General features: G+C 43.9%; 1 protein-coding gene across 1 annotated transcript in view; it reads right to left on the reverse strand.

Moving 5' to 3' along the window:
- Positions 1-27,102, reverse strand: part of ANK2 (ankyrin 2, neuronal) — a 313,778-nt gene that overhangs the window by 69,124 nt on the left and 217,552 nt on the right. The window contains exons 14-23 of the mRNA XM_009888182.1: positions 25,858-25,956; positions 24,805-25,002; positions 22,687-22,785; positions 22,119-22,217; positions 20,850-21,047; positions 19,285-19,383; positions 19,079-19,177; positions 16,245-16,343; positions 13,855-13,953; positions 8,437-8,509 (exon numbers count right to left, since the gene is read on the reverse strand). Of these exons, the coding sequence (XP_009886484.1) occupies positions 8,437-8,509; positions 13,855-13,953; positions 16,245-16,343; positions 19,079-19,177; positions 19,285-19,383; positions 20,850-21,047; positions 22,119-22,217; positions 22,687-22,785; positions 24,805-25,002; positions 25,858-25,956 (1,162 nt within the window). The remainder of the gene's footprint in view (positions 1-8,436; positions 8,510-13,854; positions 13,954-16,244; positions 16,344-19,078; positions 19,178-19,284; positions 19,384-20,849; positions 21,048-22,118; positions 22,218-22,686; positions 22,786-24,804; positions 25,003-25,857; positions 25,957-27,102) is intronic.

Here is a 27,102-nt window from a genome sequence, read left to right on the forward strand (position 1 = left end):
AGCAGCGGGTGCTGCGCCTTCCAGGGATGGTGCCGTCAGTCAGGCAAAGAACGGACAAAGCATGAACGGGAACCTTCCCTACAATCCTTTAAAATACAGCTGCCTGGAGTTTTTCCCATTTGCCCGGACCGGCGAGCGGGAGTAAACTCCATCGCCAGTCACTGCCCCAGCCACACAGAACTGTTTTCAAAGTCTGGATTAAAATAGAGCCAACGTGCAAAAATCCACAAGTAATTAACTTTTTGCTCAAGTCAGCAATATTCCTATGATGGCTCTCACTGGTCTGCCCCTCTATTTATTTTTTTTTAACATTTTATGCTGACCACATACCATTTCTGTGTACCATGAACCCGTACGATCCAAATATAGCAACGCTATATTTATATATATATATATTTATATATTTTTATATATATTATATCAATTGCTAGTTTCTAAGATATTAATAATTGATTATCCCCTGCTATCAGGGAGCTATGCAAATGTCTGATCAAGTGAGCAGCTTTAAGATTTTCATCGGGCCACTCTGGATACGCGTGTACGGAGTCAACTCGTTTAGGGAAGCCCCAACGAAGGCAGCTCCTGCCATCCCTACAGTTCTCCTGCTACGCAAGCGAACTGCAAAACACAACTGCTGTATGAGAATTGCTCTGGGATTGTTACTCACAAAACATAGAGAAAATATAGGCAAAAGTTACCAAAAAAAAAAAAAAAGGAAAGAGGGCTGTGATAGAAACTGCTAGAAATTGCTTTTAATAGATGTCTTTAAAGCCAGATACAGTTATGTGAGTTTGCCAAAATTACTGTTTTCTCTGCAGCATGCAGATAAGTCTACAGCTCCTTAAAAGTAACAGATGGAGAAGGGACAGCTATGGCAAGCACAATTTTTTATGGAATATGTAAGTCCTGAAGCGTCTTTAAAGGAATGCATAATACAGAGTTTTCTCTGATGCTTTCCTTGAACACCTTTCACTTCCCTAAAGTCAATCCTCTGTTTATCCCCCCCCATGCTAGAAGTTTCCCTGAATTACAGTGTGGCTAACTCTTTAAATGTCTTTATTTTTAGCCCGTCAGGAAAGCAGGATTTCATGTATGGTTTCATATATCGACACATGACTTAACACGAATCATCATGACAGCTACTGCCAGCTCAACGCACCACTTGCAGGAAGACAGAAGGTGAAGCAAAGAAAAAAACCTGCGTGTCCACCCCTCCAGGATCTGCGTGGAGGAGAAGACGCCTTGATTTTGTTTTCTCACAAATTAACCTGCTGCAAAATGAATTCCGGTATTTCGCAGGTGGCTATTATGGTTTGTATGAAGTTGGATCTAGGTAACAAAGAATAACAGCGCTGCCTTTTTAGAACTGGACCAGAACACACTGTCCCTACCTCCCTACGCCACAGAAGCCTTGGAAGGTCATCGATACTAACCCGCGTGCTGAAAAGTCTGAGGTGTGGTGGGGCTACTGTGCCACGTACAGTCAGACTGGGACTTGAATGAGTTCTCTGGATCACAGACTCGTTATGGCTGGAAAAGACCTTTAAGATCATCAAGTCCAACCGTTGTCTAACTCTACCAGGCCCTCTTCTAAGCCGCGTCCCTGAGCACCTTATCTAGACGGCTTTTAAATACATCCAAGGATGGCGATTCCACCACTTCCCTGGGCAGCCTGGTCCAGCCTTTGATAAACCTTTCAGTGTAGAAGTTTTTCCTAACATCTAACCTAAACCTCCCCTGGCGCAACTTGACGCCATTTCTTCTTGTCCCATCAGCTGTAACTTGTGAGAAGAGACCAATGCCCACCTCTCTATAAGTTCCTTTCAGGTGGTTGTAGAGAGCAGTAAGGTTTCCCCTCAGCCTCCTTTTCTTCACCCTAAACGACCCCAAGTCCCCCTGCCGCTCCTCTTAAGACGTGTTCTCCAGACCTCTCACCAGCTTCGTTGCCCTTCTCTGGACCCTCTCCAGCACCTCAATGTCCTTCTTCCAAAAAAAAAACTTCCAAAGTTGCTCACAAAATAACAATTGAGGAAATAACGTATAAGGAAATAGAGTAGTGTCTCCTGCTCGTGCCCATGCGTTACTCTTTCCTTGCACTAACAAACGCGTGTCTGTAGTTTGGGTGATGCCTACACGTGTCACTGACAGCCTTTATTATCGCTAATCTGCTCAATTCTACTTTTTGTCAACAACACTGAGGCAAATGAAAAACAGCACTTTCTTTAAAACCGTTGCCAAATCTTTTGCGATGTAACCGCAAGCTCCTATTATTCATTACTAAAAGGCTGACAGCTGAGCAACCTTTAGCAATTCTGCCCCAACAAAAATAAAATCGATTTCTTTCCAACGACAATACCACATATTTAAAAAAAAAACCCTAAGTTATATTCTCTGGGAAAGATTTCAGTGAAAAAAATCCAAGTAAGACTTTATTATAACTTTTTTTTCCCAGGTTCCTAGCAACAATGTCAACAAAGTTAGAAGAGAAAAATTAAGCAGCTAACCGTTATATTGAGAACCTTTTGTGTTGACAACACATGGATGGAAAAAAAAAAAAAAAAAGGCAACCAATGTTCAGATTTCCTGTTGCATATGCACATCTGGCACTTAGAAGAAAAAAAAATTATTCTCATTTTGCTCAGGCAAAAAAAAAAAAAAAAAAGAAAATATAAGTAATCTCAACAATACCATGTAAATAAAAGCAACTTTCCAGAGCAGAATCTCCCTTCATGTTGGATGACCCTGTTAAAATGTACCAGCAAGAAACCCTGCATAAAAAACCTTACAGGGCATCTATACATACAAATTTGTAGCAAATGGGAGGCAGACATGGGCATATTTTCTGTGCAGGATAGCATAAGGGAATTTTTAAGAATCAACTCTTATTCACCAGCTCTTTCTTTCTGAGCACAGATTTGTTTTTGTTAAAGAAAGACTCGGGTAAATTTTCAATACACAGCTTTCGATTTTCCTGTGTAAACCAACAACCTTTGGCTATATTTTATCCGACTGGTTATAAGGTGCTTGATTTAGAGCAGGAAAAAAGTGTTATTCTGAATTTACAATGTTTTAACGTGCAGCGACAACAACTTGAGTCTAACCGAGAACAGTTACAGCCTGCAACTCTAACTTCCAGGTTTAACTAAGGCAAGTTATTCCTTAAGTCTTCCAACTAATTAAGCTGCTACTTCGGTGGAATTATGTACCTGTACAACAGCGATGAATTCTGCGCAGAGTTAGCCGCTCATTTCTCAGGCGTATGCCGTAGGATTAGTGCGGTCTAAGGCCCGACGCGGAGGCACCTGGGAAATTCACGGTGGTGTTTTCGCACCGTTTACTGCTGTTACAGATACCAGTACGGAATTCGGAACGCTTATCGAAGGGCAAGCTGCAGTTACCCCAAATATTATCATTTCATAATAACAACATTCCTAACAATAACGAGGTGGCCACGTTGTTCCAGGCAAGCGGTTACAAGGGTAAGGAAACAGATCCACGTGGTGGTTTCTTCCCAAGCAGCCCATCGCTGTCCCATTTGACAACTGGCAGATGAGATAATTGGGGTGACTTCCACAGAGTCATCTCGGAATCATTAACAGTGCCAGAAACAAATTCCTGAACCCTACCGGAGCTTTCGGCTGTAAAGTAGTAACTTCTCGGTCCTTTGTGAGCCTGTGGTCGGAACCAGACTTACTGCGCAGTTTGAAAGTTCTCTTTCTTGATGGTTTCTCTACACTGGAAAAAATTCTCTACGTTGAAAACAACTTTTTTCAACAACAAAAAGGATTTTTGGTTTTAATTTTTAAGCAGAAATCTGATGTAATCAGGGATGGATTAGCTCTTTTCTGCAATCCAAGTTTACATATTTGATGTCCTTAAGCAACACAGTAGTTCACAGATATGTCACCTTGTCACTGACGCACATTTATGAAGGGATCGCAAACCCCACTTTTACACTGGTGCCACTACTGTGAATATGTTTGAATGATGCAGTATCACAATTTTGAGTAAGCTTTAAAACTAAAAAGGAGAAAAAGGAGCAACTCTGCGAGAGGAAAAATGCAACAATCTGACACTGGCTCATTATCATATGTTGGCATTAATGCATATTTTGTTTTATAAATTATTTAAGGACATGTGATGACGCTGTTTCCATTTCTTAGAAACGCTTCAGCAAATCCAATGTCCCAATCGCCTTCTTTTTAAGCTGACTTCATCTTTGTTCTTTGGATACTGTGATTCCAACTGATTTTTGAGACTCCACTGACTATTTGCACACGATTGTTCGCTCAAGATTTGCCTGTTCCTTCTCCGCGTGTAAACTGACCTTTCTTCTGACAATGGTGTCTCACCTTCTACTTCAGCCTTTCCAGTCCCTTCCTTCTGCCTGCAAACGTAGACTGGCCAAAAAGTAACTTGTCAGAACGAAGAAAGAGATGAATTTTCAGACCGATCCGTTCCCTGGGTTGGTTCACCGCAAGGTGAAACGTTTGTGCTGACATACTGGAGGATGTGGGAAAGTGTGGTTAGAGCTATGACAACTTCTTGCTGCAGCCAGAACTTGGTCTAAGGAGACAGTGAAACCAGAGCTTTTGAAAATTAAGTGGACCGAAAAGAGCGCAGGAGATGAGAGGAGGTCCAGAGAGATGCAAATAAGAGCTCTTCAACAACCTGTTTTATTGGTTGGTCTTGTCTCCTCTCTATATGGCACCACACTTACGGTACTGTCTCAGAGGTACTATCTCAGATGGGAGTCACAAAGATAAACCATCGGCAGTTTGTACAGCTCTCTCGCCAGAAAAATAACGCATGGAGTGAGCACAGAGGAGCAGCAACACGCTCCTCGATACAATATTATTAACATATGGGAGAATAAAATAAAAAAAGGTTCCTGCCTTTTCTAGGTTTTCCTGTGTGTCTACGCTGACTCAGCCCTAACAGAAACATCTGCTTGTGCTTAAACTTGCTAATTCTGTAGATGTCACTAAAATACATTTCACAAGATGCTTTGCGGTAATGGCCCTTTACGGCTGTAAGGATCCCTCGGGTGCAAATTGCTGCTTTTGCGGCAACAGCTTTACAGGAACTAAGTTTTGTGGCAATACAAACAGCTAAGCCAGACACTGTGACAGAAACGCAGAGGTTTTTTTAGCCCAACTCCATCCACACAAAGCATCTCTGCCAGCGCGGATAGGTGTTTCAGAAACCACCTCACCTAACAGCGCGGCCGGGGGGAATCCGCACCCTCGAGGAGAAGCACTTCTCCATCTTTTTTTTTGCAAGATCGGGCCATCACCTTCTGAACAGGGGCTGAACATCTGCACTGTGCCCAGTGCTGAACATATAAGAACGGATGATTATCTTTACATAGTCTTCATGGTAGACTGCAGCATGAACAGAGAAAAAGCAGCAGTAACACACATGTGACTGTGCGTATTTCCGTGGTGTATGAATAAACTGCTTAATAAAACTGTGCTGGTACATCTTTGGCCCTGGTGGTCACAAAGCAGGAAAGACTTATTAATGCCATGGAATATCTGATACATGTAGGACCGACGTAACAGGCTTACACCAGATGAAGTAGGATTCTTCTAGAATCACGTTTTTGCCAGCCTGTGAAGTTTCCTTTTTTCCCGCTTCTCCCTTGGTCCTTGCACAAAAGATTACGAAGACAATTTCTCCTAGTCCGTTACTGGCATGGGTGCTTCTCTGTCCCTGACAATGCACACCTGCTTCTGTACTTAACTCTGGTACTTATCACCTAAAACCCAAAATCAAATGCGATTTTAAATAAAAAATATAATCTGGTTTTGACCAAAGGAAAGGTTTGGGTTTTTTTCAGCTACAATAAAAGGTAAAGAATTCTGAATAATAATACAATCGCTAAACATAAAAACGCTGTATGAAAATTACAGAAGAATTAGTGGGACTCTCAGTTCATTCAAAATATTTTAAGATAGACTACACAGAGCAGGACCTTATATTCCAAGCTGAGCTATTTGATAAACTATGTGGTCCTTTATTTTATACTGCTAAGACTGGATGTTGCATGTGAATTTGTTTTAGGAATATGATTACTGTATTATTAACGTAACAGCATACGATTATATATATAAAATATATATAATGTTACTGCTTCCCAGGCAAAATGCAAAATATTTGTCACCAGTGATGAACGAGCTCCACGATGGGACCTGAAATACTTATTTGCTTGAGTACTCTTCTTGTGTTCATCTTTATAATGATATAATTACAGCTGGCGGGGTTTACCGCGTCACGTTTATTTATTTCAGAAGATATTATGTCACTTCAGAGCAGCTAAGAGCACAGCAGGACAGAAAGCTTATTGCTAGCCTCTTCTAAAGACTCCACCACCACTAAAAGCTTCACCCTCTTTATTAAAAAAGTTTTACGATCTTCCTGCCCTCAGCTATTTTAAGTTCAGCCCTATCCCCGTCAGGAGTTTTCCCGACATCCTGACTTGTTTTGCCTGGAGAAACAACTTTTCCAAGGACAATGGAGCAAAGCGCTTTAACCGCGAGCAACCTGCTCGGCAACCTGCAGCAGAGACACTACGAGTACCAGCCTGGAGCGGCAACGTGCCCGAGCGGCTGTGTCCTATCTGTTGGCCATCGACAAACAGGAGGTGTCAGACGGAAAGCAGAGGATGTTAATTCAAAGCACTGGAGAGCGTTAGTCATGCTGGACGGCCACAGCGAGTTCTGCCGACGTAGTCAAGATACAGGTAATAAATCTCGGATTTTCTGGCTTCCCTTCTTCCTCCCACCTTTCAGGAAACACACGCCCAGGCACACTCCAAAAGTAATGAAAAGCAGCAGTGTTAGGCACCCACATTAAGCTTCAACCCAAAAAAACCCAAACAATCAATCGGAGTTAAACAAAAAGAGAAAGCTCATAAGTCTTACTCCACGAACTCCTGCTAACAGCCCCTGTGCCACTATATGCTTCGCCATCGCTGAAGCGTTCATCATCAGAGTGTTTAAAGGCTGTACGACATACAAATTGGGTTGAGAAGAAGGAATACCCAGTACTAATCCTGTAGCAGCAGAAAGACATAACAGGCTTTGTGGATTTAAAGATGGTTAAATGGTAGTTCAAAACCTTGGGAGAGAATTCAACACAGCGAACACAAGGCTATAAGCAACTGAAAGGCCGTTTCTCACCATAATTACACAAGTAGTTGAATGTTTTCCACACAGAGAAAATGCAGCAAAAACATGCCCGAGAGAAATAATTTCACTGACCGTGATGCAGCAGAAAATAATTTCTTTTGAATCATTCTTGTTTGCTTTCGCTTGCAGCTTTGCAAGCATTTAAAAAAAAAAAAAAAGCAGCGTCTGGAGCCTAAACGTCATATTTTCTCAATAGTGTAACTCATTTATCGGCATAAATCCCATTTCAAAAAGTAATACAAGCTGTTTAGGAACATAAATGCCATTAACTTCCAGTACCATTCAGAACCACAAGTGCATTTGTGTTCTTTGTAAAAGACAAAAAAAACCCAACCCTGTAACCTGCGTCCCTAAATCCCTACGACTTTTGGAAATTAGGCGCTCTACAAATTAATTGCAGGAAATAATAACAACCATAAAATGGCATATGTAAGGTACTGTAATAATATTAATTAACACTGCCGGGAGTAACAAAGAAGTTAGAAAATTCTTGCACATGCGTGTATATTTATCAGATGCCACTGTGATTAAAATTTGTAACAAGTCCTCTGTGAACTTTTAAGAGATGTTTTTAAGCTATTTCCTTAACCCTGTGCTGTATAAAACCGCGGTACTGTATCAATCCCTCCAGAAGTTCACAGAAATTTCCTCGGGTCTTCGCTAAGCAGTACATCGTTACTCCTCCCGTCTGCACATACAAAAGACTCTGAAACCAAAGTGCCAAACTTATTAGTGTGTTGTGACTTTATGTCACGCCATACGTTTGTGCGATCCCTGTGCGCCAAAAGCTCCCTCGAGGGAACAGTCTCCTCCACCTTCCACCTTGAAAACAATTGTTTCCAGTTAGGTAGAACTCCTAAATGTATGTGGCTGAAATAAGTGGCGTTGATCCAACAAAATTTACTGCTCAAATTGCTCTTTCTGGGAGGGTCACACCCAGCTTTGGGACAGCTCTACATTTAAATTTTAAAATCCGAAGTCGGGAAACGTTCGTATTTGTTGATTTGGTTCAAATACACTTTTTCTGAAAAAGATGTAGGGCTCCGGGATTTTGGTTTGGGTGAACTTTTGGCATCTGTATTCAAATGCCATAATGACTACATCATTTAAAAAAAGCCATTACATAGAACTTCACTTCAAGCACTGCAAAATGAAGATGTCAAAGTACTTAAGCAGCTCTCTTGAACCTGTACTACCTGTTCTCTAAGTGATATGGAACAGGAACTTAGAAAAAGTTGCTCACCTTCTTCATCTGAAACGTCCAGGACCTCAGTCATTGTCTCAGGTACATTTAGCTTGTGCTTCTCTGTTACAGTCTGCAAAGACAGAATCATCAGTCCTCAAATTAAAACACCAAAAGCAGCAGCAAAGTTGACAGCAGGATATTTTCAACTGCGACAGCAGCGGGATCTGCTGAGGCATTTTATAACGTTTCCCCTTCCCCATAGCTTTATTTTACATAGTTACTCCAGAAGCTCCTATTCTCAGTGCTGTATAAGGTAACATTTATTCTGGCAGAAAAGTGCAAAAAAATAAAGCTAATGAGCTGGTCAGAGGAAGAAAAGAAAAGAAAAGAAAGCTCTCCGCAAATTTATTTATAAATGGTGCACGTAGAACAATTCAGCTCAATGTTTCCAAGATGATTTTAAAATGAATTAGGTAATGTCTACAGAAGAGCTTCAGAAAGTTGTATGTGGCATATGGAAATTATTAAATCGTAAAGCATTTGGAAATGAAGTTATGAATGATGTGAAATTCTTCAACTAAAAAAAGATGGGAAGGATTTACACAGATTGCTCGGAATATTCCCCCCCCCCAATCATGTATACATCCGGTGGAAAAAAAAATAGTTATTTGAAGATTCTGATATATTTTGTGCACATAAAAGCTTAAAATATTGTGATATTGTGACCCAAGGTGAGTATGGACCAAGGACTGCTGAGAGGACACTGCTTCAGCATGAGAGCCCAGAGTAGGAGAACACTGGAAGATTTTGGAATTAGATGATGTTCAGCTGAAAGAAGAACGGGGCATCCTTTAGCATCAAGATGCACACTGGAGAAGGAGATGAACGTCATGAAAGCGACCGTAGGAAGTGCAAGGTGTGAAAAAGTTGCCTGCAGGAAACACTTCGGTGTGTTACGATACAGGAGACAAAATGCCAAGGACTTCAAAAAAAGAGCAGCGATCCGAACAGCATTAGTCACGACAGAAAACAGAAATCTTGCCCTGGCTCCATCCAGATCCGTCAGCCAGTCAGCTGAACTGGGGAGTCGACCCGTCCTGGCGGAAGGTAGGTGGGAGCAGCCGTGTCCCTCTGGCATGGAGAAGAACGTCAGGAGGCCACGCGTCTCCTGGAACTCCCGCCGAGGCAGAGCCTCACCCCCCAGGGCGGATGGGATCTACCAACCCTGAATTAAAATCACATGCAGAAGTAGTGAAAGAGGGATGACTAACGCCAGCCAAATCCCGAGCCCCTTATGCAATACGCTTTGGGAAAACGCCCGTTGATGTCAAGCAGTGAAGGCAAAAAGCGGTTTTTGTTGCACAAAACTTACTAGGTATTTCCCCGATTCTGTTTCGTACTTCTCTATTTCTAACAAACCGAGGAAGACAGCATTCTTGATTGCTATAAGATACTGCGCTTTTATAAATAACAAAGTTACCAACAGTGTAATTACTTTGGAAATTTGTTTAAAAAGTCTGCTTTACATTTTTGAAATATATTTAACTGTGACAGCAGTTTTCGCTTCACCCTTCTGAGGGAAAGAACAACGTCCTTTGCTTCAAATGGCAACCCCAATCAGGCCTCCTAAATTCACTCTCACCCACGAGTCAAGCCAATTAATTATTTCTGCAGCGTTTTTCGTAACACGTTCTGTATTGAAAATCAGTTTCTATTCCCCAAATGCCTCCGCCAATATCTGTCTTTTCCCCCCCCTGCACGACAGAAGCGTCAGGCAGCCGCAGGGTGACCAAACCAGCGATGACAGACGGGGAGGACGCTATTGTTCAGGTGATGTCGACCTCGTCTCTTCAACAATACGGCAGTAAGTTAGCAAATACATCATAAATTCTTTAAAAAAAAATATCTCTGACACCGGGCTAAAGAAACAAACCCAGGTAAAGGGGGCTGTGTATTTTTCAAGGGCAGTGGAAAGCGCTGTGTGTGGGTACCAATTTGCTGGCGTGTAACTGCAATTGGCGTTGACACTGCATCCGCACGCCGCGTACTGCAAATTCTCTATTGCCAGCTCCTACGTTCCCCGTGTAAAATAACTCAAAAGTCGGGAAAAACAACAAAGGCGGGAGGAAGTGACCAAATTCTGAAGAAAGGGGGGGGGAAAGGGGCCAGTCACAACTGCTGGTTTTTGTATGTCTGCTGTACGACCAACATTTATTTAAGAAAACTTGGTTCCCAACCACAGCTTATCTACAAAATCCATTTGATTAGAAGAATACAGAAAAGAAGGGATGCTGCAGCACTCCAGCCCACAAGCTACAGGGATAGAGGCACATTGTATATTCTCTTTCTACTAACTTAGATCTGCAGACCCCAGTAACTAAGGTTTATTTATCATGATATCAATTTATTCATAGATTAGGTTTTTACAGGCCCCTATATAATAACAATCTTGTCTCTGACTAAGGCTCTCAGACGCTATTATTTATTTACAGAACAGTAATGATACTTGATTTACTTCCCGATTTTCCCCTCAGTCAGGGAAAATTATTACATAATTTAACAACTGAAACAAAGTTTGGAAAGCAGAAGCAAGAGTGCGTGCGCGTGGTTCAGGAGAAGAAAAACGATGTAATGCTATCGCTGGAACCACTGAACTCTGCAAGAAACATTAAATCTACATCAATTCCCAACAGAAGCTGTGAACTATTTTTTAAATGAACTTTTAACATATTACTCGATTACTTTTTTTTTTACTTGATAGGGACATAAGAAATGTCAAATCCTGTCAAAATTTCAAATCCATCCACATATAACCACATGAATGGCCCACTTTGAAAATTGCTCAGTGTATATTCCTCAAACTCCCTACTGAGAATTCAACTACGTACTTCACTTTAGGCTTCTGTATTTACGACTTTTCATTATAAGGCCAGATTTTCATCTGGTGGCACACAGTAATTCAGATATATATTTCAGGTATATAAACCTATATGTACATTCAGCGATTACATACTCAAGAGCAGAATACTGTAAACAACCTCAGATCTCCTCATATATTCATTTGTCCACAGGAAGACTATGCCTGTTTATACAAACACCCCAAAACTTAATTGCACAGCAAAGCTTCGAAAGCCTATCTTATTCTGATTTCTTTCCTATTCATCGCTAATCTGCAAGTAAAAAATAAGTGTGCTTTATTCTTTCTATTGCTTTATGGTCACGTGGCTCCACTGATGATAACACTAAAGCAAGTGAGAGGAAAATCTGTTCAAAGTTAGACCAAAGGCTTTGGCACTGGAGATCTTTTCCTCACCTCGAACGCCGGTGACTTGAATAGCAATACAGCATCAGCTTGCCCAACATCCTCCATGCATCACTCGGCTACAACCTTAGAGAATGAAGTAGCTATGGTGACAGCATCTTTTTTTTTCAGTGCTAAACGCTGTGTTCTGGTTTGGCAACACCAACCTCACCATCTGGAGAATTTTATTGCAGGGAGTGCCTGTTATTTATCCCTCCTTTTTCGGACTTGTTCTGAATGACGGTTAATCAACATTCCCCGCCATGAACACCGCCACCAGAGGTTTCTATTCTATCCATCCCTAAGGTACAAGAGTCAGACAAATTCCTTGCTGAAAAATCTGCTGACTTTCTGGAGGGTTCCCACCTGACTTTTAAAAGCAGTGCTTCGTACACAGAGACGGTTCAAGATTTCAGATTTCTCTTCTATGCAAGCATTAGAGGTCAACTACGCAAGCAAGGTTCAGCATGCTATTCAGTCCTAAACCCCAAGCAGCTGGTAGCTGGTAGAAAAATCCATTACTCCCAAAGTCTAAAGAAACGTCTTTCCAAACTAAATAACTCACAGGTGTCTTTTCGTAGCGTAATCCCTATTATTACTTACACACGAGAAGGTACGAGGCTCCACAGCGCAGCACAACGGATGATAGAAAGGAAGTTTCAACTTTTATCACGCATAAATGGAAGAAGTGTGCCAGGACACGGCACAGAGAACAGCAAAGGTGTCATCTGAGGCTAAAAAAATACCCTTTTGAAAAGAGCTAGTTTCTGAAAAATATTACCTATGCTTTATTCTTCTAAATCTCTGATACGTATGTGTTTACGCACATACCTGTGTGATGTGCTACATGATTACACAAGAACAGGAAATAAATGACAACAAAAACACATAGTCTTTCTTAAGAGACTTCTGGAATTATGCTGGAATTCCTTTTCCAGACCTGACTCAGTCTGATCTTTGCAGGTCGTTAATAAATTATGGCTTGCTCTATTTGTAACCTTACGCCATGTTACTTTTATTCCACCTTCCTCGGCTAATATCAGTGGGACTTGCTCTCAGCGTGTGACAAAATCAAAATTGTTTTCCTATTTCTTTACAAGAGACTCTGGATTCCTCCCCTTCCTCTAACCCTCTCCCTGATTGAGTAGTGGCATCTTTTAAGTAATCTGTGGATTTTTACGGCTCCGAGCTCCTAAATGACATCTACATCTGATAGGTTTTTTAGACTGCTAATCTTTCTTGCGTTTAAAAAAAAAAAAAAAAAAAAGCACGACCTTACAGCAGTGGTTCAAGATAAAAAGCAGTAATGGAAATTGAAATTAACTTCTTAAATGATGCACTATTTCTAATGTTCTCCCTTCCTGCCTGCTAAAACATTTGTAGATGGGAGGTAAAAGTCCAGGAAGAGAAAACCTTTCCCCACAGAGTGTCAGAATATATCCGTTTTCCTCGGCTTAAAGCAACAGTAGCACCTTGCTGATGTGCAGCACGTACTTTTCACAAACCCTGAAGTCACCCTCCAGCCTCCCAAGAGTGTGGAGGACTGAGAGGAGCGAGCAGGTTAAGGGAAGAGTCATTGGAATTTTTGGAAAAACAGGATTCTCTTTGAACTGAAAGCGACTTGAGTAAGAAGACGAGGGATGCGATTCAGAGCCATCTAGCGAGCATCATTACGCTTGGCACCGGCCCACGGCTGGTACAGTCCGAAGGCTACGAAGCTTTGCCGTGGCGTGCTGCGAGGATGGAGCCTCGGGAGGTGTGCAAAGTGTGGAAAGGTAAGGACGGACCGAAAAGGAGAGGTGAAAAGAGAAACGGAGAAACAGGACAGGATCTAAACAGCAAGGCACAAACTTCTGGGAAGTTTGGGTTTGCGGCCCAGACCTGTGTCTACAGAGAAGTTTTACTCTGCTTTTGAAGAGTTGTTTGTGTGCACATCGATTTTGTCCCCTCGCTCAGTGAAGCCTGCGGTGGTGCGCACGCTTCCACACGCTTAAAAGATGCCCTGAAAGCGCTGAGGCACCTTTTGCAAAAAGCCAACACAAAGGAGGGGGAGGAGGGGGGGCTAAAACCAAAAAATAAGAAAAGGAAAGAGATACAAGGAGAGTCTGAGGGAAGAAGAGAAAGACGACATTCTGAATAAAGAAAAGAGACATTTTAATGCATCTGCGACTCACAGTTGTGGTGGTGGTAATCTCCTCCGTTACAACCTTCAGCGTATCGACCACTGAGATATATCCCAGACGCCTCGCAATGGCTAAGGCAGTGTTACCATTCTGAAGAGAAAAAGAGAGAAGAGGGGGGGTTGAGAGAGAGCGAGAGAGAGAGAGAGAGAGCGCGCGCTGAGAGGGAGGGTTGTGATGTGAACCAATGAGCTCACCCTCCACACGGCATGAGCCAGCATTTCCATCCAAAACAAGGCGCAGCCTAGGAAAAATCACTGGGTTTTCTTTTCTTTTCCTTTTTTTTTTTTTTTTTTTTACCGTTACATCTGACTCCGTCTTTGTAACTTCTTTAAGACTATAGCCCCGATTACCATGGCAACACAACACACTTACATCTGCCTGCTATGCTAAATAAAAAAAGTGCCGGACGGTTTAACCCTTCAGTGCTCAAATTTCACTATACAGAATGTGTCTCGTCTGCAGAAGTTCACGTTTTATTTTGCATAAAAGGCTCTGTGGCAGAAATCCTCTTCTTAAAAAGTATTTTAAAATGTTAAGAGTTTCACTTCCAGCTGAAACTGTTAAATCTTTATCGGGCACAATTCCCTCTTGGGGGAACACAAGATTTCAGCTGTATTGTCCACATACACTTCTCTATATCTCCTTACAACAAAAATGCGTGTCCAATAAAAGTAAACAAAAAACCAACCTCTGGGCGTGGGGAATTAATTTCTATTTAAGTAAATTTATTTGCAGTTTAAATGTATAGATGTGCCATTCACCAAATGGACTTTAAAATAGTAATTTAATAAGTGTCGAGGCTGATTTATCTCCATTTCATCACCTGGAACATTGGCAGTCCACGGTCCCTGTGTCACTCAACTTGGGCAGGGGAGGAAGGGATGTGTTCCATGATGCCTGGCCCCATCCCTGGAGGTGTTCAAGGCCAGGTTGGACGGGGCTTGGAGCAACCTGGGCTGGTGGGAGGTGTCCCTGCCCAGGGCGGGGGGGTTGGAACTAGATGATCTTTAATGTCCCTTCCAACCCAAACCATTCCATGATTCTTTGTAAAGAGCTCTAACACAGAATTAGTTTATGTCATTTTGAACCGAACCGAAGGATAACACGTTGGCCTACTGGGGGAGTCATGGAAAGCCCCTGTACCGCTCTTTGCATCTGAAACGATTTCTCTTGTGACCCCACTGCAGTGTGCGCGGGACGTCAGCCTGAGGGCTTCCCTCTACTTCAGTATCGGCTTTAGCTACCTATAATTTAAGTTCTTCTGTTTAGTCTGGCTCAGCAACCCTGAAGCAACACAGTGTGGATGAGCAGCACAAAATGTACAGATTAGCACCTTCACAGCACAAATAATTTGACCGTTGCTGTCACTTGCACATTAACTGCTCATATCCCACTCCCACATCCCCCTGCCGGGTGTCTCAGGTTGGAATTCTCTCTTATCTCAAGCTAGAGGTTGCTATGTGTGGACAAAACCAGACCTAATACCTGAGCAGGCATGCAAACTGTGCAGTAAAGACACGTCCTTGAGATCCTACCTGGATTTGGGGTAGATTTGGTCACGACAGCCCCGACACGAGGACGGAAAGCAAGTAAAGAGACCTTTGGGTTGAATATGCCCAATGGTAACCACAGCCCCAAAAGCTGACTACAATTGGCCTCTTGCTTGACGATCCAGTGCCTAAACTGGTATTTTGGATAACTTCACAGCAGATTATTCAATAGATTGCTCCAGGCCCAAGCAGGGTGCCAGTGCCGATTTAAGCATGCACCATATGTGTACACGGAAACCTGATCCACTCCGGGGAACGACAGCAGTTTTGGGCAGGCTGGCGGTAAAGATTACCCAATTGGAGATGAGTAATAAACAACAGCAACATGAAATAGGACAGTCGCATTCCTGGCTGACTGTGGAGAAGGACCTGTGCCAGAGGTTACTGATGGTCTTTGAGGAGACATTAACATCAGTGAACTCAGTAAGAACCTGGAACAGATCCAGCGGGCAGAGGGACAGAAATTTGGGTCTAAACCTTCAAAAAGGCCCAGGTTGTGATTTCCCCTTAATTTTTATGGAAAAATCCTTACGGAGATATCGATTTAGAGACGGAAGCGTTGAGGCAGGGGGCAAGTGAACAAGCGCAGCACGGCTAGCCGTGGCCGGCCTGACACTGCAGCTCAGCAACCTGCTTCCCCACCTCCCATTTAGTCCAGTGAGTTAGATCTGATCTGAACCACCTTAAGAGGACAAGGAAAAGAAGAAATAGTTGCATTTACACATCTGACAACCAGCTGTAGGAGGAATACTCTCACCAAAACAAAGTTCTAAGGACGGAAAGAACAGAACTGTCCAGGGAAACCAGTTCCCCCCGGCACTTCAGACTTACAGTGGTGATGGCGTTGGGCTTGGCCCCATGTTGGAGGAGAACGTTAATGATGTGAGTGTGGCCCTGTTGAGCGGCTTGGTGAAGAGGGGTGTACCCATTCTGTTGTCCACGGTGGTTACGATAAAACAACAAACAAACAAAGAACAACAACCACCAGTCAGTAGATTAGACACTTCGCTTTGCTTCCTTCTGCTCCTTTTGAGACATTTCGAAAAGAAATCATGCCATCGATCGACCCAAAGATAATAAATCTTCAGTGATTAATAATAATACTTCTTCCCCAGATTAATGAAAAGATAAAGGAAGATCATATTTTTATTCACACATCATCTTTCGTCTCACACTATAAGCAATCTCTGGGAAGATAGATAATTCCTCATTTCCTAAATCAGAGGGAGGAACAACGAGGAACACTACAGTTAAAGTCGCCCGCTAAGGACCGAATCAGAGCTGAGGCAGAGAACATTTTTCTTCCTCTCACGTCTTAGTTTTCTACAGAAGCCCCAAGATTTGCTTTTAAAATATTTGAGCCAATTTAAAAAATACATAATTTTTAACAGCAGTGATTTGAGACTATTGGCTTTTAAAAAGGCTGAGAGCATAGACCTGTTAGAAATGTCAATCAATTTTAGCTTCACTTTGCCTTCAAAAGGCTTGACCAAGCTGTAGTTACGCTTAAAAACATGTACACAATGTCTGTATTAATAGACACACTTAAGTCCATATATTTATCTGCTCCAGTGATTCATTCTGATGTTACACAATACAGAAACATAACCAAAGTGTACTTCGGATAGCTGATCTGAGCTGGTATTGTGTAAGGCCAGTCAGGCAATTCATTTACAACATTATTTGCAATTGGCTTTGAAAGCAGGCAGAGAATAAACTGGAAGAAAACAGCAAGTTGATCTCACCGTACACTTATGTAAAGCCTGGGGGCAGGCTCTGAAAGACACACTCCGAGCGTTATCTCTTTTGCAAACGAATAACATGCAAGTACTGCTTTGTACGACTAATTAAATAGTGATACCTCGGAACCGTTACAGTTCTTATATTTACAGTTTGTGTGCATGGACCACTAAGAAATTGAAGGAGGATTTTACTATAGGTTGTGGTGCAGAGTAAATTCTCTGTCTTTACTTAAATATTAGTGCAGTCCTTCGAAAACAGAATTCAGCCATATCATTTTTCACTGGAGATGGCACAAAGCATCATGCGGGCTTTCTCTAGTTAAACACCAAGCTGCAACAGAGGCTACTTATTCTTTAGTGCGCCCATCCTGAACCCAGCCAGGATGGATTTACTCTTTAAACTGAGGCCGCAGTACCATTTTTTATTGGTGGTTTTGTTTGGTTTTTATTTTTACAGATTGCCAGGATTTTTATCGGTCCCTAGGTGTGAGATTTTGAAGAACCACTGCCACACACTTTCATACAACCTTGCCGACTTTAATTAAATTATCCTAAATAAGGGAAATACCTGGGGAAACGGCATCAGAATCTGACCCAGCATCCCCTTAGACATAGATTGAGACCTAATACTAAAGACTCAAGTACGTCTGTCCCTTCAGTTAGCCTCCACATACCTCAGCTGAATGTCTTGGCAGCTATCGTTTGGATCCCGCTAGCGTCTGCTTTATTAATTCTTATCAGCTGTTTTTCTAGTGGCGTTGCCTGTTCTTTTGGAATCCTTGGGTTTTACCCACGGATTTCGGGTGATCTCACGAGGGATGGGCCAGCATCTTTTATTTATTTACTTTGCCGTTTCTTACCACGCTGAGCCGTGACCGCTGTGATGAAATAGTGCTACTTTGAGAAAACGAATCCATCCCGCCGGTCCCAGCTGGGGACAGAGGAGCTGGCCAGAGGGAGCAGCAGACCACAAGCCTGTGAGTCGGACTGGATCTCACAAATGCAAAGTACGTCCCTAGAAATATCAATGGGCTTCTTCACGTTGGTCCCAAGACGTCCGATCTGAAGGCAGCTGTTGCCTGAAGCCAGTTTTAACTAAGCCGAAGCCCTGCTGCCCCCGAGTTAGCCTTCTCTTTCTGACAAGGGCGACGTGATGACATCTGGGATGCAACGCACCGTTGCCATCACCAGAACCTCTCCTGTGTTTACTCAGGAGAGAGACAATCCTTGATACAAAACACATCACATTCAGCTCTTGTGCCCACCAGTTTATACTGGAAAAAACTGCTGAAGTCAGTGGATTTAGTTCGAACTTTGGCTGTAGGCACTCAGGTCCCTTTCAGTATAACTGGGCAGTAACAGTGTACCCAGATTCCCCTAAAAAAAAAAAAAAACAACCAAAAAACCAACCCCAAACCTGTTTTCAGTAAACTGCATTCCCCACCACAGCCGCTTCCTCTCCCAGAGTCATACCGCCCACGCTGTGATCAGCAGTAACGCTTCCCACTCTTCTCCCAGCAGATTGGAGGGAACCTGGCATCACCCTCAAAGCGTCTGAATTGTTCCTTACTAGTTTGGCAGCACCCCGGTATTATACTGGTGTAAACCATGTGTAAACGAGATCAGAAACAAGCTCACTTTCGTTAGTTTGCAAGTAAAAAGAAAAGAAAAAAAGGAATTTATTCTCTACCTCCTTCTTTCATGCGGCCAAAGAGCTATCGGACTTTTCTTTTGTGAACACTACACAACGAGATGCAGCAGAGAGAAGGCATTCCACTACCGCCACGAACCACCGCACGCTGACATCTAACCAGGCAGTAATTATAGTTTACAAGCCAAAAGGCACCTATGGTATGTATTCACGGTGCTTGGTTACCAGGTTCATAATAAAGAGCAAAAAGCATGCAACGAAAAATTCCTTACCTTGGTTTTAGCGTTGACATTTGCTCCCTGCTTGAGAAGAAAATTCACCATTTTGATGTTTCCATAGTGACACGCCACAATTAAAGGTGTATAACCAAGCTACAAGAAGAGAACAGAGAAGTAAAACTGCAAGCTCAGTGGAACATTCCTTTTACAGCGGTAGCACCCTTTGGTGCACTGGACACAGCAGCCACTCCATGATTTACCTTTGTCTGAGCATCTTGGTTTGCGCCGTGTTTTGTCAGTATTTCAGCTACGTTCACTTTATCCTCTTGAGCCGCAAGGTGTAAGGATGTCAGTCCAGTCTGGAGGTGGAATATACAAAATAATAAATAAAGATAAAAATAACAATGAAACCTACTTTACATGAGGAAAGAACTCTAGACTTTCCCACTTTCTCATCTTTAAAACATGATGAGATCCTAACTATAGTTTCTAAGTATGGGTGGGGTTTTTTTAAACAAAATAGAGTTGATGTTTCTCCTGTTCTGGCTGACAAACAGCTCCAAAGCAATTACATCACCGTACCCACAGAGTAAAACTTTCAGGCATCAATGCTCACGCTCGGATTTTATACCATGATGTCGCTTGGGAAGCTGAGGAGCCCATTAATAAATTAGGGAAGCACATTCACGGTGCTTCCCACTCCTCAGGCAGGAAAGGGAACCTTGACAACTGCAGGCACGAGTCAGAACGAAGAAAATAACTCCAGAAATAGATCCCATTCAGAGACGCCGAGGAAATGGATGCAGCCTTTAACTAAAAGCTCACTGCGATCAGGCACGGAGTATTTGCCTGTGAACAAGGCAGGGAACGTATTTCGTAAGAGAAATGAAAATCACCTTGTTTCTCACTGGTTAGGTAGCATAATATATTACTTGAGCCTTCTATTTTGACTTGTTGGAACAAAAGCTGCAGGCTTTTGACCTTGAGTAAATAAGGCTTACATATATGCCCTGGATAAATCTGGTGACCTATGAAGATCTACAGTAATGTGGGTGTTGTTTTTTTTTTAGAGGAATTTGTTTTCTGCAAAAAAACTGTCATGTCCAATCATACAAAAAATCAAAAAAATTGGCAAGGCCCTCCATAGGATTTTTCTCACTCGCTGCTCCGCTAATAATGTTGTTTTGTTATTTGCCAGACACCGCCAATTTCTTCCGCTTGGGAAAAAGCCATTTTCTTCTGCTTGGGAAAAACGAGGAAAAAACGTCTTTGCTGGCAAGACCTGAACTATTTCACACTGTAGCTATCAGGTTGCTGATACATGTTGTCAAATCTACCCATGGACCCACAAACTCCAGAATTTTACATTCCCCATCCTTTGCATCTAATGTGAAACTTCAGGAGCGTATGCAAAACACCTGAGAGACGGCAAGGTTGCAGCACAACAAAAAATACTGCAGTTCTGCCTTCCTGAATGCTCAAAAACCCTTTTCTCTCAGTCTGCCTTTCCTCCTGTCACCTCTCTACCAGGTGTTACACGGTTTTCCTTGGGTCACGGCAACCAGCTGCAGCTCCTCCTGTGCGTTCCCCAGTCCGGTTATTAATTACATGATGTAAGTTAACCGATCGATCCATCCACCGGTCTTAGATATCCTCTTCTCACTTTTACTGCTCACCCACCTGTTGTCACTTCTGCAGACTCGCCAATATGTAGATAAGGAAGAGAAGCTGAGAATTCCTGACAACGCGACATCATTCCTACACTGCACTTTGCGTCCTACTGGATACTCCCACCCGTAGTACTTTGTCTCCGGTTGTGAGTTACCTTTGTTGCCACATGGATGTTGGATCCCTTCTCCAAAAGCAATGTCACCATGTCAGTGTGACCTTCTTGGGAGGCCAAATGAAGCGGGGTGACTCCCTGCTTGGTCAAAATGTTGGTCTCGGCCCCGTAGTTCAATAGAGTGGTAGCTATCTGCATCTGATTTTTCTTGGCAGCAATATGCAGAGGGGTGTATCCGTTCTAACACCAGCCAGGAAACAAAAAGAGAATCAAGTTAACACAACAACCCTGTAAGCCTAAGAAGTCAAACACCATAAACCAGTATTATTTTACGTTACCCACTTATTACTAGAGATGAGAGTTCATTACGTTTTCAAGGGCAGACGTGTCCCACATGGCCCTGCTGTTGCGTTGCTTTGTCCGTCTGTTATTTTCGCCACCCAAACTAGAACAAAGCCAACCCTTGCTAGGGTGGGCAGGACTGCTCAGCTGATACCTTCAAATTACCCCGAGCTTCAATCCTACGTTTGGAATAACCTACGTTGTAAAGATTCACTTTTGACTGATGAGTGACATTCTCTGTGATGAGTGACGGAGGCACACTTTTCACTGCATTATGCTTTTTCGGAGCCTGTGGGTAGAGGTGTGTTTGCATATGGAATTTTGATACGTGTCAGTCGTGGCACTGGCTGCAAACAGCCATAGGGAGGGATGCTGTTCTGACCAAATTAACCATTTCAGCAAAGCAGAATGGCATTGATGGTACCTTCTGGCAGTAAGACAACTTCCCACCTTTAAAATCATAGACTGGTTTGGGTTGGAAAGGACCTTAAGGCCATCTAGTTCCAACCCCCCTGCCATGGGCAGGGACACCTCCCACTAGACCAGGTTGCTCAGAGCCCCATCCAACCTGGCCTTGAATGTTTTCAGGGATGGGGCCATCAATCACCTCTCCAGGCAACCTGGGCCAGTGTCTCACCACCCTCACAGTCAAGAATTTCTTCCTCATATCTCATCCCAATCCCCACTCTTTCAGCTTAAAACCATTCCCCCTCATCCTATGGCTCCCCTCCCTGATCCAGAGTCCCTCCCCAGCTCTCCTGTAGCCCCTTTAGGGACTGGAAGGGGCTCTGAGGTCTCCCCGGAGCCTTCTCTTCTCCAGGCTGAACCCCCCCACCTCTCTCAGCCTCTCCTCACAGCAGAGGGGCTCCAGTCCTCGGAGCATCCTAGGAGAGACCCCGGGTGGGCAAGGCGGAGGCCGGGCCGCCCTCTCTCTCGCCGGGTTTCCTCAGGCGGGCGGCAGGAGCTCACCTTGGCGGTCGCGTGGGGGGAAGCGCCCTTCTCCAGCAGCAGCATGGCCACCTTCTGGTTGTCGTAATGGGCCGCCACGTGGAGGGGGGTGAGGCCGTTCTGTAAGGGTGGTTATGGCGTTAGGCTGGGTGCACGGGAGGGAGACGTTAGTGCGTGAGGTGACGGGCAGGGAGCGAGGGGCGGCAGGGCACAAGGCATGGCGGGCGGGCGGCCATGAGCAGGAGGGGAGAAGCAGTGGAGGAGGGTGAATCGGGGCGGCCCGGTGGTTTCCGCCTCCCTGGAGCCCGCGCTAAGCAATTCCCGCAGCATGGCGGGGAACCAGGCCATTCCCCCCGGCGTTTATCCATCGGGATTTTGACAGGGACCCAAACCCCACACGCTCGGCAGCACGGTTTTCACACCAAGTGCACAAAAGCATCGCCCAGGGGGTGAAGGCCACCACGGGAAAGCCACAGCCACCACGAGAAAGCGGCTGCAGCCTTCTTCCACAGGCACGTTTCGCACAGTTCTTTCCTAAGGAAGAGTCCGTAATGCTGCTGATTTTTTAATTTTTATTTCTCTTCCATACCTTGCCAGCTGAATCGGGAGAGGCGCGACGCTGCAGCAGGAGTTTTGCCACTTCCAGGCTCCCATATTTGGCCGCCACATGCAGAGGCGTGAATCCCTTCTGCGAAATTCCAGGAGATAAAAAAAGCAGATGCTCGCGTTAAAGGTCATGCTGGCACCTCTCTTTTAAGAACTACGCATTAAGCGCTTCCTCTTCAACCTATATTCTAGCTCGCAGACTCAACAGCCCTACCTAGAAAGAGCATCATCTCCTGAAAGCACTTTGAGGAGCATGAAATACAAGGAAATACTTTACCTTTTATTATTTTTTTCCTATGTATGGGCTGTCAGACATTTTATCTGACACAGACTCTACCAGCAACATGCACTGTGTGTATGTGGGCAAGGAAGGCACTTGTTCCAGTTTCTACTCCAAACCAGCTGCACTTCTTTTTTTGACGACAACAGCCTTTAGAAATATTTCCTGTATCAGTTGTTGCCCGTAACCATGAAGCACCAACTAAATTCAGTGAGAAAAGCTCCCAACTCCGTACTCCTCCTTTAGAGTTTGTTGAAGAATGATTTATATTCGGACTCATGTAGCCCTACAGTCAACTCGGTTCCGCTGCAGCTTCTGAACTGCAGCTAAAAGAAGTCCCGCCTGACTCAATGGCAGTGCTTTTGGACGCACGCTGGGGCAAGACTCAAAATCTTGTCTTTTAAAGAGTCCTTTTCTATTTGTTTTCATAACGTTTGTCAGTACAGTGCAGGTGCAAGGTCTTTGTCAAACTAACGTGCTCTTTGCCTGTTCTTTTAATTTAAATTACATTAAATTTAGATATTAAATTATGTTAATTTTAATTAACGTTAATTCAAATTACGTTAAACACATTGATAAAGACAACTCATGGATGGAAGACAGTAGGTGGCAGACTGCACCGCTGCCCTGACAGGAATTCCGGGGAGCTACGATGACCTATCTGCCTGGCGCATAAGTGATGTGTAATGTTTATTATCGTTATCATCTTGTTCCATTAATCCCACCTCAACAAGAGTTTACGTCAGGGAATCTCAAGTATTTTCAGTTGACGAATCACAGGTCTGTAGAGAGATTATCTAGTGGACTACATCCTGTTCATAATTACAGAATGTTTCTGCAGTACTAAAGCCGTCGCCACAAAGCAATACGGGAAATTAGGAAAGTATTTAGTGTATTTTTAGCCATTTTAATGTGATTTAACAGCTGGATAAAAGGAGAACAGCGAGCATTCCCAGTAATAAGGGGATCATAATTTGAAAATTGCTGGTTTAGTTTTCTAAACCCTGGAAGGCATCCCATTGTTGAAAAATATGTTTTAACCTCCAGCTGTAAAATCAGGGGTACTTTTTTAGGACCTAAAACAATAGTGAGAATTTAGTGATTTTCACTTAATCAAATGTGATAAATTTGGAAGAGTCATCTTAGCACGTAATTCTATTCACAGCTATCTATTTTCTTACGTGTTCAGCACTCTGTTAGGAATCTGTTAGTAAACATTTTCGGCTAACAAAACAATAACGATTCTGCAGACTATTTCTTTTATGCCCCCAGAGAAAATGGCCTGTTGTGTCATATGACACCTCATTTATAGAGCCACTGAAAATAGATTCTGCATTAGATGCGACTGGACAGACGCGACTTGTATGTTTTAGGAACATTCCCTTCAGCTAGTAGAAACCAGATTTATTTTACTATTTAAATCCAAAAGGTATTGAAGAATAAGCAAGCCTGTTCATTTAAAGAAAAAAAAAAAAAAAAGTGTCATCATCATCCCCTTTTCTTTTCGGAAAATTTTGGCCAAAAAACCCCCTAACTGTAACAATGGGAAAGCGAGAAACAAGGACTTTGTGTACCTTTTAAACCTGTTGGGACCATGTGTTTATCGCGCTCCAGTGGGAACCAAACTCGCAGCTTTAGATGACAGCAAAGCGTGCCGAAATTTGATTAACTTGTGATACATTACTTCAGCCTATGGCTTAAGTAAGAACAAAACAAAAGACCCAAACCAGTTCAATTTCTCAGTGTGACAGTACAACCCTCACGGAACAGGCGTGCGCTGCCTGTGCTACTGGAACACCGACGTAAAGTGTTTTGTCTTACTTTGGTGGACATGGAGTGCGAGGCACCTGCCTCGAGGAGAACGGATGCGACATCAACTTGTCCCTCTCTGGCAGAGATGTGCAGCGGAGTGTACCCATTAGTTGTCGCGGCATCAGGGTGGGCCATGTGCTGCAGCAGAAGCTGGACGATCTCCGTTTTGCCCAAGCGAGAAGCAATGTGCAGTGGAGTCTGTTCTTCCTACAACTCAAATCAAGTAGGTAATTAGCGCGGGTAGAACCACCCTGAACACAACGTTCTGGTTGATCCCAATAGATCTATCCATTTGGCTTGCAAAAATCGTAGGATGTAATAAAACGAAAAGATGGAGGGCTCACGGGTTAATTTTTGTGATGAGTTTCAGCAACACCTTATTAGAACAGAGAGAATTATGAAGAAAAATTTGTGTGTTAGCTACGCCGAACAGCGCTTACCCAGCCCCAAGGCGTTCTCTGTTGCTCCCTCTGCCTGCCCCCCTCAGGGAACAGGATTGGGGTGGGCAAGAGGTTGGGAGGGGACACAGCCAGGACAGCTGGCCCGAATTGACAATCCATACCATATATCGTCATGGATATCAATAAAACCAGGGGCCGAATTTTTCCAAAGGAGCCGTTGCTCAGAGCCTGGCTGGGCATCAGTCTGCTTGGGAGAGGTGGCGAGTGACTGCAGTCACATCACTTGGGGAGGGGGAATGGTTGGTTTTGAGGGCTTTTATTCTTTCTCCTTCACCTATTAAACTGTCTTTGCCTCAACCCAAGAGATTTTCTTGCTTTCGCCCTTCCAGTTGTCTCCCCCACCCTGCCGCGGGGGCAGTAAGGGAACGACTGAGCGGGGCTGAGCTGCCGGCCGGGGACAGCCCACCGCACACATTCTCTTTGGAAGATGTACGCGTATATAGGTTATTGTTTTCCGAACTGGTTTTAGGTGTGCTTAATATTGAATTAGCAGGTCAAATAAAAATGAAATTGCTCCTCCCTAGCTCCTCTGCTTCAGCTATGTTTTTTTGAGAAAGAGAAAGCCAAAAAAAAAAAAATAAATTATAAGCAGAACACCTACCCTGGCTCGGGCATCAACCAGGGCTCCGTTTCTCAGGAGGCAGCGAACTACTTCCACCTGCCCAGCACGTGCCGCCATGTGCAACGCAGTTTCTCCACGCTGCAGAAAAGCAAAAGCGTTTTAGTGTCCTCAACCTCCAGAAAGAAACAAGAGCTCCGCTGGTGGGAATTCCACCCACGGCAACTTGCGCAGAGACCCGCCTTTCTGCCAACTGAGAACCTGGCTTCAGACCCAGCAACAGGCAGTTCAGAAGAAGAGTTGGGCGTATACACGTTGCTGGGCCTGGGTCCGCTTTGCTTTGCAAATTCGGTGATCCCAGATAAAGGTAATCTCACTCCAGAGGGTCAGAATTGAAAATCCTGGCTTATAGAAAATTCTGCCATAGAGAATCATAGAATGGGTAGAGTTGGAACAGACCTTGAAGATCATCTCGTTCCAACCCCCCCGCCCTGGGCAGGGACACCTCCCACCAGCCCAGGTTGCTCCAAGTCCCGACCAACCTGGCCTTGAACACCTCCAGGGATGGGGCAGCCACAGCTTCTCGGGGCAACCTGCGCCAGGGGCTCACCACCATCAGAATAAATAATTTCTTCCTCATATCTCATCCCAATCTCCCCTCTTTCAGTTTAAAACTGTCACCCCTCGTCCTATCACTCCACTCCCCAATCAAGAGTCCCTCCCCAGCCTTCCTGTAGCCCCTTTAGGCACTGGAAGGGGCTCTAAGGTCTCCCTGGAGCCTTCTCTTCTCCATGTTGAAGAACCCCAACTCTCTCAGCTGGTATAAAGTCCCCTGGTCACCTATGTTCCTCAGCTTTCTACATAACAGTGCATCAGCTTGTGTGCTGCACAGGAGATCAGCGTATATTGTGCCTGTCTCTCTCGAGGGATTGCGAGGCACATGAGCCTCAAGATGGAAGGGGATATTTTTCCAGATGGTCTCTTCCTGCGCAGTGTGGAGCTGGCAGCGTTCAAAGGCCTTGCAATGGCTGCGCACAACGGAGCCAGCGTCCGAAACGTGTAAAATCTGCGCTCAGCAGCGTGGCTCAGTCTGCAGGCTACGGAATGAATCTCGTTTCAAGCCCTTAGTAGCCCAGAGAATTTGAAGGAGAATATGAAATTTTGGAAAGCTGACTGGAACGATGTGGAATTTCACATCAGGATAATGAAGTACGGATGATACGTTCAAAGCATTTACTTTCTGCACAGGTTTGCAAAGGAACACCGAAAGCGCGTGTTCCTTGACGA

The sequence above is a fragment of the Charadrius vociferus genome, unplaced genomic scaffold, assembly GCF_000708025.1.
Source record: "Charadrius vociferus isolate BGI_N301 unplaced genomic scaffold, ASM70802v2 scaffold767, whole genome shotgun sequence".
Taxonomy (NCBI): Eukaryota; Metazoa; Chordata; class Aves; order Charadriiformes; family Charadriidae; genus Charadrius; species Charadrius vociferus.